General features: G+C 54.4%; 1 protein-coding gene across 1 annotated transcript; it reads right to left on the bottom strand.

Annotated features, from left to right (window-relative positions):
* Positions 1–993: 993 nt before the first annotated feature.
* Positions 994–15,597, bottom strand: LOC125916964 (seizure protein 6 homolog; the record flags this gene model as incomplete). The annotated part of the gene is made up of 14 exons (XM_049623213.1): positions 994–1,062; positions 3,585–3,687; positions 3,772–3,889; positions 4,140–4,178; positions 4,447–4,644; positions 4,751–4,942; positions 5,349–5,543; positions 6,136–6,332; positions 6,443–6,581; positions 6,832–7,026; positions 7,603–7,769; positions 7,912–8,080; positions 10,975–11,115; positions 15,402–15,597. Coding segments are annotated over 14 exons (2,118 nt in total), but the record flags the coding sequence as incomplete, so codon positions are not given.
* Positions 15,598–15,755: the final 158 nt, after the last annotated feature.

Here is a 15,755-nt window from a genome sequence, read left to right as displayed (position 1 = left end):
GGCTTCCCTCCCCACCCCCCACAGCACCTTTCCCTCCCACTGGTGTCGTCTTCAGAGATGGCCAGTTATCTCTTGCCTGACGGTAGGGGAAGAGGTGGAGAAGGGAATGGCATCACTGTGCCTGCCACTAGGCGTTTAGTTGGCATTGTTGCCAGGTAATTGTGTCCAACTCACCTCTGATATTAAGGGGGTACTTAACACTTGAAGAAGGATAAAACTAGAAAGGGATTAAAGACCATCTGTGTTAATCTCATTTCCAGATGCATAGAGAGGAGCAGTGATTTTCCTAGTTCGCATAGTGAATTTATAGCAGACTTATGTATGAATGAAACAGATTTGATTCTCAGGCCAGGACACTCTCCCCTACACCATGCTAATTGTCTGTATGGAGTTCTTGCTGCTGCTTCTTTTGGGATACTAAGGAGGTTGAGTTAGATAGTAGGGATGTCTGTGTGTGGTCTTAGGGTTCTGTTTTTCTGACTTTTCTGATGATCCTTTTGGTGCCTGGGAAGAATGATAAGGTCATAGGTCTTATCTTTCGTGTGTGTGTGTGTGTGTGTGTGTGTGTAGATGTCATGTAGACTGGCCGCTCTCTGCCCTCTCCCAGCCTCAGCAAACAAGAAATCTTAGTGGCTATGGCCCAGAGAGGTGGACTTCAGAGAGAGTAGCGCTGAGCTAGATGTATGAAAATGGCCAGACTTCATCTCTGCTGGGGCTTTGTTTCATGTCACAGGCCCTCAGAAGTTGGAACCACACGTGCCCTCTCCACTGATTCCTTCTTACTGCTCAGGACCCAGCTGTGCTGCTGTGTCAGCCTGAAGGCATTATGGGGCAGAGAAGTCCATTGGCATATGGCAAATGAATAAGGCTTTGCTCTGACCAACATCGTCATTTGCAGTGGAGAACAGGAACAGGTGGTGGGCTAGAGAGGAAAATAATACTTGGCTCTGTTGACAAGTGCCAGGGGAACTAATCATTCTACACACCTTCCTCTTAGACCTTGGAGGTGAGGTCAGCCCAGAGGTTGGAAGTTGGTGCCACCTTGGAGAGCTCCAGCCCTGGCTGTTCCAGGGGAATTGAAGAGAGCTAGCAAGCAGGTGGGATACAGATGTCTTCCGAAGTGACCTCTTGTGGCTAATATAGGCACTGCACTCTACACCGGCTGGAGTTTCTCCAGCCTTCGAGGAGGCCTGTGGTAGAGCTGGGAGGTGGGCAGCCATAAGTGATCAAGACCTCTCTGTTTGAAGACTGTGGAAGTAGAAGGTGCTGGTTGCTGCCATTATTTCCTTCGTGGATTTTATCTTCTGGCTTCTGAAGTGTCCATAACTCTGTTGCCTGCCTCTTTCTCTTACTCTGGGGAGCAGCCATGCAGAGGACACCTCTAAGCGTGGGTATGCATGCTGGGAGCCAGGGCTGGACTAACACTTTCATCTCAGGAGGTGCTGGGAGCCATAGGGAAGCCATAGGGAAGGGGTACCGGTGCTACAAGTGACCAAACATGGCAAACTTAAGCAGATTCTCTCCAGCCAACTTCTTTCTGGAGCCCATGGATAGGGCTTTTGCTAAAACAGGAGCCAAGTCCCTACCCTAAGTTGCATTGCCCCTCCTCTTGATAGTCTGGATGTTCCCTGAGGCCAGGACAGACTAGGGCCTCATGTTCAGGGGTTCAGTCTCTGAATCCGGTTCCAATTTTCTTTTTTTTTTTTTTAAATTTTTTTTTCAACGTTTTTTATTTATTTTTGGGACAGAGAGAGACAGAGCATGAATGGGGGAGGGGCAGAGAGAGAGGGAGACACAGAATCGGAAACAGGCTCCAGGCTCCGAGCCATCAGCCCAGAGCCTGACGCGGGGCTCGAACTCACGGACCGCGAGATCGTGACCTGGCTGAAGTCGGACGCTTAACCGACTGCGCCACCCAGGCGCCCCAGCTCCAATTTTCTAAACATTGCTAGTTGGGAAAGAAGGGGAAGGAGAGAGGCATCAGGCTTCCTGGGCCTGGCCAACAATACAGTGGCACTGAGGAGCAGCTCGGGAGTATGCCAGACTGTAGTTCTGGACCTAGCAAAGAGGAAGAAAGGAAGCATTGGGGTAGATGAGCGGTTGGATTCCTGGGCTTCCAAACCCCTGTGGGCCACCTACTGGGGCCTCTTATTTCACCTGCCATCTGTTGCACTGACCTTGTTGGAACAGTAGCCCCTGGAGTACTGCATGTAATTTGTTTGATAAAATCTGGGAGTGATCAGTTGGTGGGTCCAGCATGCCTTCTGGTCTTGATGTCCACATCTCATTTATTTCCCAACTCCCTTCCCTCCAAGAAAGTACCATCTACCTGGCCATTGCTTTTTTTTTTTTTTTCCAAAAAACACCATTTTAATAAGGAAACAACAGAAATAGAAGATTGTTCTCTGGAGCCCAGACCCCATATAATACATTACATGTTCAAAGTGGCCTGTAGCCAACTCCTGGGTCTTTCCCTGGGTCTCTGACCCCATGTTCCATGCCAAACTCCTGGGCCCTTGTACCTCTGCTCCTCTCCAGAATATGCCTGCCCACTCCCCTTATCCCAAAACACAGTGGCCAGGAGGGGAGACTGGCAAGTGGCTGGGGTTAGAGGAGGGACTAGTGGGAAAGAAGATGTTTGTAAAGCCAGACTGACATCAGGGGAAGATCTCCTTCTCCTCAGGGTGTAGGGCTGCCAGGGCAGCAGTGGGGTGGCCTGCTTTGGTGTGGAGCATGAGTGCCTAGGGAAGCCCAACCTGAGCTTCGGGTAGGGTCCCTAAGCCCCTTAGGATCCCTTAGAATTATTGCCTCCAGGAAGCAGAACTGTCCATTCCTGGGGCCTTAGAGAAGGACTAGAGATCTCCCCACCCGAGGGGCTGATGTCAGCATGCCAGGACTACCCAGAGGTCACTGTTGACAGCAGCTTTGGCCACTAGTGATGGCCCTGTGAGGAGCACCCTGGTGCAGTTTCCACCACCATCAAGTTAACCCCGCTGCAAGGTGCCACATGCCAAGCTGGATGGTGGTCACCTGGAGAGAGGTGCTCTTCCTCGGCTTGTGGATTCCAGGCTAGAGGTCCAGGGCATGAAGGAGAGTCAGGAGAATGCTGGTTCCTGATGCATGTGCTCCAGCTGTGCTCTGCCCAGAGGCAGATGCCCCCTGACTTGAACCCAAGGAAGGGCCCTATGTGGGCAGTGGTACCAAGAAAAGGGGCCCTGGAGGGCATTACAGGTGGGGAAGGGCACAGCTTCTTGAGGGATTGGTGGCGTCTCTTCCCAGATGGTATGTACAGGAGGTGTAGGGACAGCAGGAGGCTGGAAACTCTGCTGCTGGGCTGTGATGCTGGGCTGAGCTGGCTCCTCCAGGCTGCCCCAACTAGATGGAGACTTCATATTCTTTCGTCTCCTGCAAAGTAAAGAGACTGCTTGGAGTTGGAAACTTGTATAACGGTTGCCAGCCCATAATCCACCTTCCCCAGGAAAAGGGAAAGAGTGAGAGGGTTTGGAGGGACCCTCAGGGGTACCTGCCCAAGGGAGCATAGATGAGGTCCTGGATAGGGTGCAAAGAATGGCATAGGTACTTACTCCAATTTCGTAAGTTGGATTGTCAAATGCCGACTCCACAGTAATGCGGTCATAGGGGCGGGGTCGTGTTTGGGGCAGCCGCAGGGGGCTTTTCCCCTGGAGCCTGTGGGACAGAAAATCCTGTGAGTCAGAAGTGCTGGGCAGGAGTGAGTCAGGTCTGTAGGGCAGGAAGGGAAACCGGACTCACCTAGAGAAGTAGAGGTACACACCTCCCACCAAGAGCGCCATCACTACCAATGGCAAGAAGATGGCAGCTGCAATGTGGGCGGCATCCAGGGTGCTGGAGGCAGCAGGTGTCTTGGCAACTGAAAACACAGAGGTCGGGATTGGGGCAGAAGTCCCTGTCACCCAGAGCCCATATCTGCCCTCACCTCTGCCCAGGAGAATCCAGCCACCAGCTCCCTCTAGCTAGCTAGGGGCAGGGAAAGAACTTTTGCTCTGCTGGTCCCAAACCTCTCTCTTTCTCCTCCCTCCCTGCTTGGGCAACCCATGGCCTGGGAGCTGTGAGAGCCAGGGCAGGGAGACTATTTCCCAGGCCCTCAGCAGGGGGCTCACCATCCAGGCTGCGGCCGCTGTAGAACCCATCCAGAGAGGCTGGAACAAGAGGGGGGCGCCAAGGGCAGAGGTGAGACCAATGGGCCAAACCACTAAGGCAGGGAAGAGGCTGATCATGGGAAGGATTTGTCCAAGGAGAGCCCACCCCAGCATTTGTCTTGGTGTCACCAGGTCAGAAGGATCTGGCAGAGGCTGGGGAGACCAAGGGTAACATGAAAGGGGTGGGGCCAGGGGAGTTCTGGTTCTCAGCATTTGGCCTCTTTGCCAGAGCAGCCCTGTGGAACAGGCAGGAGTTCTGAACACTCACCAGCGCTACAGATGGGTGGAGGGTCACTCCAATGTGAAGGATGCCCGGGCACACACTTGATGCTGGCCTGACCCTTCAGCACGTAGCCAGGGGCACAAGAGAAGTGGACAGTAGCCCCTGCTGGGTGTAGCCGCTTCTCAGGACTGTGGGCACCATTCTCAGGGGCGCTGAGGCCATGGCATGGCTTGAGCTGTTCCACTGCAAAGCAGGCAGAGCCCAGTGAGGATGCCAGGCCCCTGGCCTCCAGAGGTGGCTTCTTTTATCTCCTACCGGAGGCTTCCCCTCCTACCCGTTTGACACTTACGGAGGCATTTAGGGGCCCGGTCGCTCCACTTGGGGCTGCTGGCTTGCCGGTCGTGGCAGGTGAGGATGGCACTACCCGTCAGCACAAAGCCCTGGTCGCAGATGTACTGCACGGTGGCCCCCACAGGAAATTTGGGGCTAGATATGAGGCGTCGGCTGTGCTCCACGTCCCCGGGGTCGTGGCAAGAAGTCACTATGGGTAGGGGGTGGTGGGGGAGAGCAGCCCAGGTAGAACTCCACAAAAGCCAGCCCACCCTGGCTTTATTCCAGGTCGGCCAGTATCTTCATGACACGTGGCCCTGCCGCCTGTTCGTCTGTCCCTACCATTTCACTGGTGTATCCCTTATTTTTCCTCTTCCCATCCACTAGAATCAACAGACACTAGCAGTGTCCCAGGAAGGAAATATTTGAAGTATTTGGTAGATAACCCTTTGAAAAGGTATTCATTCCCCCATTTCACAGGTGAGGAAACCGAGGCTATGAGAGGTGGAGGAAGCTCAAGGGTACCAGCCGATACCAGCCGAAGTCTGGTTCAGAATGGAGGAGAGGGGCTTGTAGCTTCCATTGAGGAAGGGAACGCAGGGAACAGGTGCACTCACCTCTCTGGCAGGAGGGCAGGTCCTCACTCCAGGTTAGGTCCCACTGGCACATGAGGACACTGGATCCTACCACCTGGTAGCCGGGGTAGCACTGGTAAGTGACCACTGTGCCGTGTACCAGCTCAGGCTGAGACGGGCTCTTCCAGCCATTGGGGATCTCAGGCAGCTCCGGACAGGTGTCATTGCGGGGCACCTCTGGGGGCACAGGGGCAGCAAGGTGCGGGCCCTTAGCGGGCACTAAATTGTCTGTGCCCGCCTTCCTCACCGTGCGGCCACTCCAGCTCCTGCCAGTTTGTCCTGGGCCTAGCCTGGCCCAGGCAGCCTCAGCAATGCATTCCTTCCTGCCCAGGGGCCCCTCCTTGCCTGCCCCTGACATCATTCTGTCTCTTCGGTTCCTGGGTTATCATGTAGGCAGGCTTTGGCTCTGCTTTCTAAAGGACATCTGCCAGTTCCTCAGTCCTGAGAGAGGGGCCGGGTAGGGTGGGAAATTGTCACTGCTGTTAAAGCTTGTCAGAAAGGCAGAAACCAACACTTTTCCTCAGTTTCCTTTTTTTGGTATGAAGGTCTTCCTGCTGCCTACCCAAATCTCTCTTGCTGCAACAGAAGGCCCCCTTTCACTGTGCGCTCGGGGAAGACTGAGAATAAGACTGGCTTCCTTCAGGTGACACCTGGGAAAGTTTCCAGCTTTCCCTTGTCAGATAAGAGCTCTCAGGCTCATTGCACTGGCCTCTCTGGCTTGCCACGATCTCTTCCCCCAGGCAGCAGGGCAGGGCAGGGGCAAACTCACCAAAGAAGTGGATGACAAAGCCCTGCTGGTAGCCCAGCACCGAGGCCCCAGGGTCTGACTGGAACTGTATGGTGACGTCGGCCATGGAGGTAAAGAGCTTGAAGTGGCCACGGGGCCCTGAGTACTGGCCCAGGACCCGGGCTGTCAGGTCGTCCCCATCATAGAAGGTAAGCACGTCACCAGGGCCTATGCGCAACCTGTGGAGGAGGACCGTCAGGGAGGATGGGCCCGGGACCCCGGGCTGGGCTGGGCAAGAAATGGCCCCAGGGCTTAGGAGCTGGCTTGGCCTAGCCCAGTGAGCACTCACACTCGGACATCCAGCATGATGCGCTTGTCCTCTTCCACGTGCACGCCCCAAATGCAGTCCTGCCCACGGCTGTAAGGCTCCGGCCAGTTGGGGGAGAGCACCACACCAGCTGAGTCTGTGATCTCCCCACTGCACACAGCTGGAAGGCAGGGGAGGCCCCGGAGGTGCGTCCCCTCGGTGTCCCGCCTCCCACCCCCAGCGCTATGTCCTGGGGCTGCCTCCTGCCCGCGGGAATACCTACCGCTGGGAGCCCCCACCTCCTCCTCCTCGAGGGGAAGCTTGAATCACACATGTCACAGGGGCCCTATGACCCCAGGTTCTGCAGCTGGCTCTCCCGTCCCCACCCTGCTCCCTTTTCCCGGCAGACCCATCCACAGGTACCTACTGACCTCGGCAGGCTGGCTCTGTCTCATTCCACTGGGGGTCATGGGGGTCGATGCACTCAATGATGATGGAGCCCTGCTCCAGGGTGTAGCCAGGGTCACAGCTGAACTCCACAGTGGTGCCCACGGGGTAGGAGGGGGCGCTGCTGCTGAAGTTGCCGTATTTGACAAAGGGCTCATAGCAGTGGCCCTGCTGGAAGGCTACAAACCAGGCCCAGCCCAGCTCAGTCGCAACCGGGGCAGACATGGGGCAGATGTTCTTCTGCCTCCCGCCCCAAGGCCTTTATGTTCTTGACCACAAATGCGTGTCCTAGGCTTGCAGCAGGGGCGGGATGCCCAGAGCACCCTACCCTGTCATGTTCGGGAGGCCGTCTTGATCGCCGTTGCATTCCCAGCACCTAGTTTTGTGCTTCATATACACAGGGCATTCAATAAATGTTTCTTTTTTGGATTAATTAACGAAGGCATGCATGCATGAGTGGTTCTAGAATGTCTCTAGTTTTCCGTCTCTAAGGGTTGGGGCCTTTTTTGCTCCTCAGACTCGAGAGGATTCATTCTCTTGGACTGTGGAGGGCCCGGGTCCAGGCAAGGGTCTCCCACAAAAATGGGGTAGGGATCCCAAACTGGAGGGGAGGGATGGGGGGTGGGGCTAAGTGCTAGCTGAGCAAGGGCTAAGTTGGAAGGAGGGATGGTGGAATGGAGGTGGTGGGGGGAGGGTGTGAGAGAAGAGGCCCTGGGTTCAAGCCCTCCACCCCTGCGAGGCCCCAGCAGGCTCACCCTCATAGCGCAGGGCCATGCCTGCGGCTGCCCCGCTGCTGTCAGTACTGAGCTCCACGAAGAAGTGTCGGCCGGAGCTGAGCAGGCCTTCGATGGGCAGGTACTCCACCTCGTAGGAATCATACACTGGAGGGGCCTCCACATTGTCCCCATTACGGATGATGAGCCTGGGCCAGGAGAGGAGCGGCTGCACGGCTGGTCCCGTTGTCCCGGGTGGGGGTGTGGCCCACGCTTGGGTCCCCGTCCTGCCAGCGGGGCATTAGCAGGCCGCACACTCCTGTCCCACACCGGGCCAGGACCTCCCCTCACCTGTCGTCATCCTCCGCCAGGGAAACCTTCTCAAAGTGTAAGTGCAGCCGCTGGCCTTCGGGAGCCTCGAGCAGCCAGTGGCAGGTGAGATTGTTGCTGTAGTTGCCCGGGAAGCCCGGGGAGACGATGCGGCCGGTGGTGGCGTTGCGGGTCACTCCACCGCAGGCAGCTGCGAGACACGGCCAGGGCTGTGGGCTGGATCCCGGATCCCAGACCCACTGGATTCTGGATGGCCTACCAAGCGTGCCTGCCCACCCCAGCTCTTGCGTCCTCTGCATGGGGCAGCAGGGGTATTTGCTTTCATGGTCCTGAAGGTCAGTCCTTGGCCCCTGTGACCCTGCAGCCCCAGGCAGCCCGGACTCCCTACCTCCTAACCTTTCACACCTCTGGGACATTTTCCTCCTAACCTTTCACACCTCTGGGATGATTCATGTGCAATCCCTTTGACTGTGGTAGATCTGCCACGGCCTAGCCAAGGGGTCCTGGGTGAGTCATTTCCTCTCTCTGCTGACTCCTCTCGGAGGCCTTCCCCAACTCCCCCCAGGCAGACTTTATTAAAGCCCCTTACCCAGGGCTCCAGCCTTCTTGGTATATCTGCTGCTTCTACCTCATGCCACTTTTTCTAAAACCAGTTATTGTTTGGATATGTCCCTTAACTAGGACCCCCTGGGGCAAGGGCCACGTCTTTTCAGGGCAGGCACAGAGTTGGTATTCAGTGTTTGTTGAATAAAATGAGTGAATGAATATAAAAAAGAGGGCAGGACTAGAATCTGGGCTGACAGACATCTGGTGGACATGCAATCTGCCTCCTAATGTTGTGCCCTCAGAAGACATTGCTAGCCAGGACCTGGCCTCACATACTTTCTGAAATAGCATCACTACCCCCGTTGTTCCTGGGCTGACTCCTCTGGCCTGGGACTGTCCTCTTTCCAAGGGGAGGCTGAGTAGCTCTCCCGGCCCCATCACTGAGGACTTCTGGGTTACTTGGCCATAAGCTCCTGGCAGTTGAGTGGGGCCAGAGAAGGGGTTTCAAAGGCAAGCGGAGTGAGGCTGGTTCCAGGCAGCACTTTCCTCTCTTAGACACACAGCTCTGGCCCCTGCCTGCTCTCAGAGACCAGGCTGCCGTGGCGAAGACACAGCGCCTTTGTCTCCAGATGTTCAAGAGAGCAGAATCTTTTTTAATAAAGCTCCTGGGTGGGGGTGGGGTGGGGGGCTTCTGGGTGGCTCAGCTGGTTAAACGACCAGCGCTTGATTTTGGCTCCGGTCATGATCTCCCAGTTTGTGGGTTTGAGCCCCTCATCGGGCACACGGAGCCTGCTTGGGATTCTCTGCCACCCCTTTCTCTTTGCCCCTCCCCTCCTCTCTCTCTCTCTCAAAATAAATAAATAAAACCTTAAAAAAAAAAAAAGCTGGAGAGAGGGCTGCGTTGATTTTCTGCTTCTCTGCAGAGAGGGCAGATGCACCTTTCTGTTTGGTCTCAGAACAGAACTACCCTGCAAATCTGATCGTGCCCCACCCTTCACTTAAATTTGTCTGTGGCTCCCTGTGACCCCCAGGTAATGCAAGCCCAAGGTGGCATTCAAACCTTTATCAGCCCAGCTCTTTCTTGACTCAGCTTCAGCCCCATCCCATATATCCCCTTCTTTAGGCATGCCTCAGCACTTCCTCACTCCACCATGCTGCTTTCTGCCTCCACACCTTTGCATGTACTGTCTCAAGAATCCAACCCACTTCCCTGGGCTCACATTCTTGTAGTCCCTCCATGCTTTCTCCCTGGGAAGCTTTCTTTTCCTCCTTCCTCATTTTGGAGCAGCGCTCCCTCCCTTGGATCCTTCCCATGCCCTGAATTCACCCCGTCACAGCACTGTCTGCGCAGAACCTGCTGTGTGCCAGTTTTCCCACTTGCCAGAGAGCTCCTTGAGGGCAGAGACCACATCTGGCTTATTTGCCTCTGCTTGTGCCTAGCACCCAGGAAGAGCTTATAAAATGAGAGAAGTCTCAAGAGCCCAAGCGATTAAAAAAAGAGCAAGAAGAACATGAGAAAAGAAAAGAAAAGGGGCGTCTGGGTGGCTCAGTTGGTTGAGTGTCCGACTTCAGCTCAGGTCATGGTCTCGCAGTTTGTGAGTTCGATCCCCATATGTGACTCTGTGCTGACAGCTCGGAGCCTGGAGCCTGCTTCAGATTCTTGTCTCTCACTCTCTCTGCCCCTCCCCTGCTCATGCTCTGTCTCTCTCTTTCTCAAAAATAAATAAATTAAAAAAAAAAATAAAAAAAGGAAAAGACGACCAAGCTGACTTTCACACTGCAGACTGAACACTCCATCTTCCTTCTGCCAAGAAGCCCATCTCCAATGACAGCAACCTCAGACTTCCTGATCATCCAGGACTGGAACCTGGGAGGAAGTCTCCTTCCGCTCGCCCCTCTTCCCTCATCTGTGTCTCTGGAACCTCTTCCCTGCTCTCCATTACCAAAGTCACTAATTTCAGACCCTCTTGCCTGGCCGGCCTCCTGGCCTCCAGACACCATCTGGCTGGCTCTCCTGAGGAATAGTTCTGAGCTCCTCCCTGGCTATTTTCTGAGTCCCTAAACACTCCCTCAACTTGTTGCCTCTGTTGTCAAAGCCTGCGCTGTTCCCTCCATTGAAATGTTAAACCTTCAATGTCACTCGCCCCAGGAAGCCTCCTAAATACCCAACTAGGAATGATTGCTTCCTCCCTGCCCAGGTCTGTTTGCTGTTCTTCACTGGTGCTTTTTACTTCCTGCTCTGGAAATTGGTGATCCGTGCGCTTCCTTCTTCTCCCACTTCCTGGAATTGTGGGCTCTTTGAGGGCACGGTACCTGTTTAATTTAGCTCTGTACTGGTGGTGCCTCTATGTCAGAAGTGGTCAAGGAGGGTGGTTGGATAAATGCTACTGAGGTGTGTGGCCAATGTCTGGCTTTCTTATGGAGACCAAATGAAGGTTCCAGGCAGGAGCAGAGAGCGGGGATGATCTCCAATGCCCACCTCCCCCCGCCCCGCAACTTACTTCCCTGTTGAGCACTGGGTCTCCTGGAGCCACTTACCAATGCAGACAGGCTCTTGGGCATCCCAGAAGGGCTGGGTGGCATTGAGACAAGTGAGGATTATGGCACCCTTCAGCTGGTAGCCAGTGGCACAGCGGAAGCGGGCGCTGCCTCCCGGGTGGAGGCTGGTGACAGTCACAGCTCCATAAGCAGGACGCCGGGGAAAGTGGCAGTTCAGGAGATAGGCTGCAGAGAGAAAATGAGTGACTGTGTGTGTGTGTGTGTGTGTGTGTGTGTGTGTGTGAGTTGTGGGGCTGAGTCATAGCCAGGGCAAAAGGGGCCTGCCACAGCCTGCCTGGAGGCATCACTCGGGGCCAGAGGAAGCACCAGGAATTCCAGAAAAGACTCTGATCCCCTCAGAAGGTGCCAGTGAAATGTCCAGCAGCCTAGGCTGGTTAGTGGAACAAGCACAGAGCTGGAAGTTAGAAGGCTTGGGTTCTGGTCCAAGCTTTCTGACACTTTTGGCAGATTAGCCTTTCTGTGTCCCACCTCATTTGTTAAATGAGATTCAAAATGCCAGCTACCTATGGGGTTATTAAGAGAATAGAGGGGATAGTATTTTATTCAGTTTGGTATCCCTGGAATGTAGCTGATAGCACATCTTTATGAAACAGTTATTGAAAGGGGCGCCTGAGTGGCTCAGTCGGTTGGGCGTCCAACTTTTGCTCAGGTCATGATCTCACAGTTTGTGAGTTCGAGCCTTGCATCAGGCTCTGGGCTGACTGACTTGGAGCCTGGAGCCTGCTTCTCTCTCTCTCTCTCTCTCTCTCTGCCCCTCCCCTGCTAGCACTCTGTCTCTCTCTCTCTTAAAAATAAACATTAAAAAAATTAAAAAAAGAAGTGTTTATTGAATGACTTATAGATATGAAAGCACTTGAAATAATAAGTCTATCCTGATGTACTGATATTATTTTTCCTATAGGGGACGAATAGGAATTACAGCCAGAACGATTGAAGTCAGACAGTAAAAAGCTTTTCCAGTATTCATTGGCAAGGGCTGTGGACTTCTTTTAAAAACAGGATGGGGCGAGGGTGGGGAGGCAGGGAACGCCTTCTTGGAAGTTGGGGGAAGGACAAGTTGCCTTGGGAAACTTGGGAACTTTTGGAATTGTCATACCAAGTGTGACCGGATGGTGGCAGCAAATCCTATAAAACAACCTGGCAAGTCCTAACCTGGAGCCAAGCTGGGGTGATAGCTAAAAATGGAGGTCAGCGCTTGGGTCGGAGAGGTGGGAAAGAAGGCCAGAGGGGTCAAGGAGACAGGCTGAATGAAGCCTTGGGCTACAGAGTCTGAAAACTCTTGGGGGTCGTGAGAGGGATGGGGATTGTCTAGACTGAGGATCTTGGGTGGAGGGGCCCACCCTTACTGGTGGCACTAGGTGGATGGGAAGAGAGGTCAAGGCAGGAACTCTGCTGGCCTCTGTGTGATTTGTGTGAATAGAAAAAGGGGGGTTGCCTCTGGGCAGAACAGAATCCAGAAATGAGTTTTGTGATTTTCACCTCTCCTGGTTGTAGTTACCGGGCTTGTGAAAAGAGAGAGGATGATTCACTTTCTTCCATGTCTCATGGCCAACGAGTGGTTACTTGTGATTGGCAAGGCAGGACAGGGCGGCGCTTAGGGGGTGGTTCTGGGGTCAGACTGCCTGGGTTTGAATATAGGCTCCCCTACTTGCTGTGCCACCTTGGGCAAGTTGCCTAACTTCTCCATGCCTCAGTTTCCTTGTTTACCCACCCATTTAGAGTATTGCATCCAGTGTTATGTGAGAGGTTAACTGAGAGGACCTGTGTGCAATGCCTGGCACAGAACAAAAACCAAATGTACCAGCCTGCTGTTATTGTTTATAATCTTGATTGATACAAGCACCTCACATCTGCAGACACCTTCCAGTTTCTAAAATGCCTTCATGTTCTTCTTGCTTGATGTCTATAACACGTTTGGGAGGCAGGAAGGCAAGCTATGGGTTAGTAACTCATTTTCAGGTAGGGAACACTAAGGTTCAGAGAGACTGAGGGACTTGCCCTCATCATGCAGCCAGTGAGTGGTAGGGTGGGCACATGAAGCTCCTCCCTCTAGAGCCTTCCATGTCCCCTCTCCCACCTGCTTCCCCAGGTGAAGTAGAAACCTGGGCTCAGGAGTCAGAGAAACCTGTGAGCAACAGACAAGCCTGCCCTGGGTGGTTGGTTACTGTGGTGGCCGCTTACAATGATCTGGGGACAGACCTGGGGAGGGATGGGGAAAAGAGGGTGGGGCACCCTACCCAGAGTGCAGAAGAGAGGGGTGACACCCAGGGAGGTCTAGGCCACGAGTCAGATGTACTTAAATCTTTCCTGGGAGTTCCTATCACAACTCTGGGAAGGGAGGTCCCCCATTTCACAGATTAGGAAATTGGGCTGGGATGAGGTGAGAGCAGGAGGCGGGGGGCAGATGAGGAAGCCCCCAGACTCCAGAGAGGCCACTTCCCGGGAGGAGCTTCCTCCTGTTGCCATGACTACCGTTCCCAGGGAGCCTGGATGACTGCAATCTGTTGAGCTATTTTCTCCCTGGCGTCTGTTTCTGGGGCCAAGTCCAGTGCCAGGAATGCTCAGGAGGGAGGAGGGGCATGCCTGGCAGGGCCCTCTGCTTCCTCACCCTGCCTGAGGCTGTGGGAGGGGAGGTGGAACTTGGATTCTGCAGATGAAGCCCTTGTGGGGGCCCATGCTTGTGATCTCCAACATTATCTTGGACAGCTCCGGCAGTGATGTGGGTACTAGTCCCCTCGCCCCCTCTTCTGGCACCCTCTTTCTCCAGCCCAGGGAGACACGCGTGTGAGCACATGCTCCTCCTGTTCCCATCTCTGGGATCAGGGCTAATTACAGCCTATAATTAGGGGAATTACACTCATTAAGGAAAGAGCTGATCATTGACAAAAACTGGGCCGAGGAGGGAGGGCTTCTGGGAGCCGAGCAGGAGGCAGGGCTGGGCCAGCTTTCCTAGCCCCTCCTTGGGGTCTGCACCCCTTGCCAGGCCTCCAGCTCCCTGCCTTCCAGCCACCGTTGTCTGGCCCAACAGAGAGAAGGTCCAGGGTTTTGTGCGAAGGAATTTGCGGCAAGAGAGAAGGTTACCGTGGCGTGAAATTATGCCCACTGCTAGGGAGGATTGATGAGCCATTAGGGAGGCTGGCCCTTGCCTCAGTTGGCCCCTTGCCTCTGCCAAGACCCTGGGCAGCCCATGCCCACCGCCAGGCTCCATGCTGCCACACCAGACTGCTCTCCCAGTTTGGGTGGAGAGGCTAGAGAGGGGCAAGTTCTTCTTAGGTGGTTCCAGCATCTGTGTCTCCAGCGCCTGTCCTCCTCCCTGGGCTGTGGACCCTGCGGAGCTGCAGAAGGGGGCCCCTATTGATAATGCAGGGCAATGCCATAATTGTTCACACCAATTATTTCCCCATTAGCACTCCCAGTCTGAACCGGTTACCCTGTTACAGCAGTACAAGGGGTCAAGAAGACTTTGCCTGGGGAAAGGGGGCCAGGAGAGATGCTGATGGAAGAGGGGCAGAGGCAAGCCCCTTTTCCTCCCTTTCCCATCCTGCCAGCTCTTTAATATTTGTTTCGGTTCCTTCATGGAGCATACTAAGTTCATGGAACATTCTAAGTGCTAGGCACTTCACATGAACCCTTTTGTATAATCCTCATCATGACTTTATGGAGTAGGTATATTGGTCACATTGTACAGCGGAGGAAAAGAAGGTCACAGTGGTCAAATGACCTGTCCAAGGTCAACCAATGGGAAGGAGATTTAGACACAGATCTTCCCATCTCCTGAGTCTGTGATTTTCCCATTATATCTTGCCACTCCCTTATTTCCAGAGGTGTTCTGAGCTGACTGGGGTCTGAGACAGGTCTAGGGTGAATGAGGCAGTTCAGGAAGCCCAGGTTGGTAGCAAAGGACCTCCCGTTGGTCATTATCAAGTCCCTTTGACCTTGACCCCCTTGAATTTGGGGGAGATGGCTTTTATTGTTATTGCTTAAGTGTCTGCCTCCCCTAGAGATTCTGAATTCCTTGAGGGCAAGGACTTGGAGAGTTCATCTTGATATTGTCAGTGTCCAGCACAGGCCTGGCAAAGAGCAGATGCCTAGGAAAAGTTTACTGAATGAACGAACGAATGAATGAATAGATGGCAAGGGGCACCCCTGAGGCTACCTGGTTCTGTGTCGGGCCCCTTCACCACCAGTTCTTTTATAGGGTAGTAGGTGGAGGAAGAAAGGTTCTGGAGGTGTCTGATGTGTCTCTGTACAACTAAACAATCACCTTTGGTTGTACAGAGCTTCACTGGGCATCTGTGCCTGTCCCCCGTCTCCCCTCCACCCCCTATACACACTATAATAGCGCCAGAGATCCCGAGGAGGGCACCCAGTCTGGGCTGGTTCCTCCCTCCGCTGCCCAGGCCTACCTTGGTAGTGGAAATGGAAGGTGCCAGGCCCAGCAGGTGGTGGGAGGCTCTGGAACCTCAGTGCCGCTTGGTGGGTGGGGCTACGGATGACCTGGCCCCTCAGCAAGAAAGACTGGTTGGCCAGGGGCAGAGGGTCGGGCCCCCCCAGGCCCTCCACAGTCACCACCTCCCCCTCTCGGAGGCTGATGTTCTGGACCTGTGGTGGGATAGACACAGCAAAGCAGAGCAGTCAGGCTTCTTCCTGCTGACTGAGCCCTGCTGCCCACAGGCTCCCAGAGGCCCCAGGCACGGCCAATCCTCAGGGCCACTTGGCTCCTTGAGCCCTCAGGCCCCGAACTAGGCTCTCGAGTGCAG

Source organism: Panthera uncia, unplaced genomic scaffold (genome assembly GCF_023721935.1).
Source record: "Panthera uncia isolate 11264 unplaced genomic scaffold, Puncia_PCG_1.0 HiC_scaffold_1368, whole genome shotgun sequence".
NCBI classification, from domain to species: domain Eukaryota; kingdom Metazoa; phylum Chordata; class Mammalia; order Carnivora; family Felidae; genus Panthera; species Panthera uncia.
The sequence above is the reverse complement of the archived record's forward strand: the minus strand, read 5'-3'. Positions and strand labels throughout refer to the sequence as shown.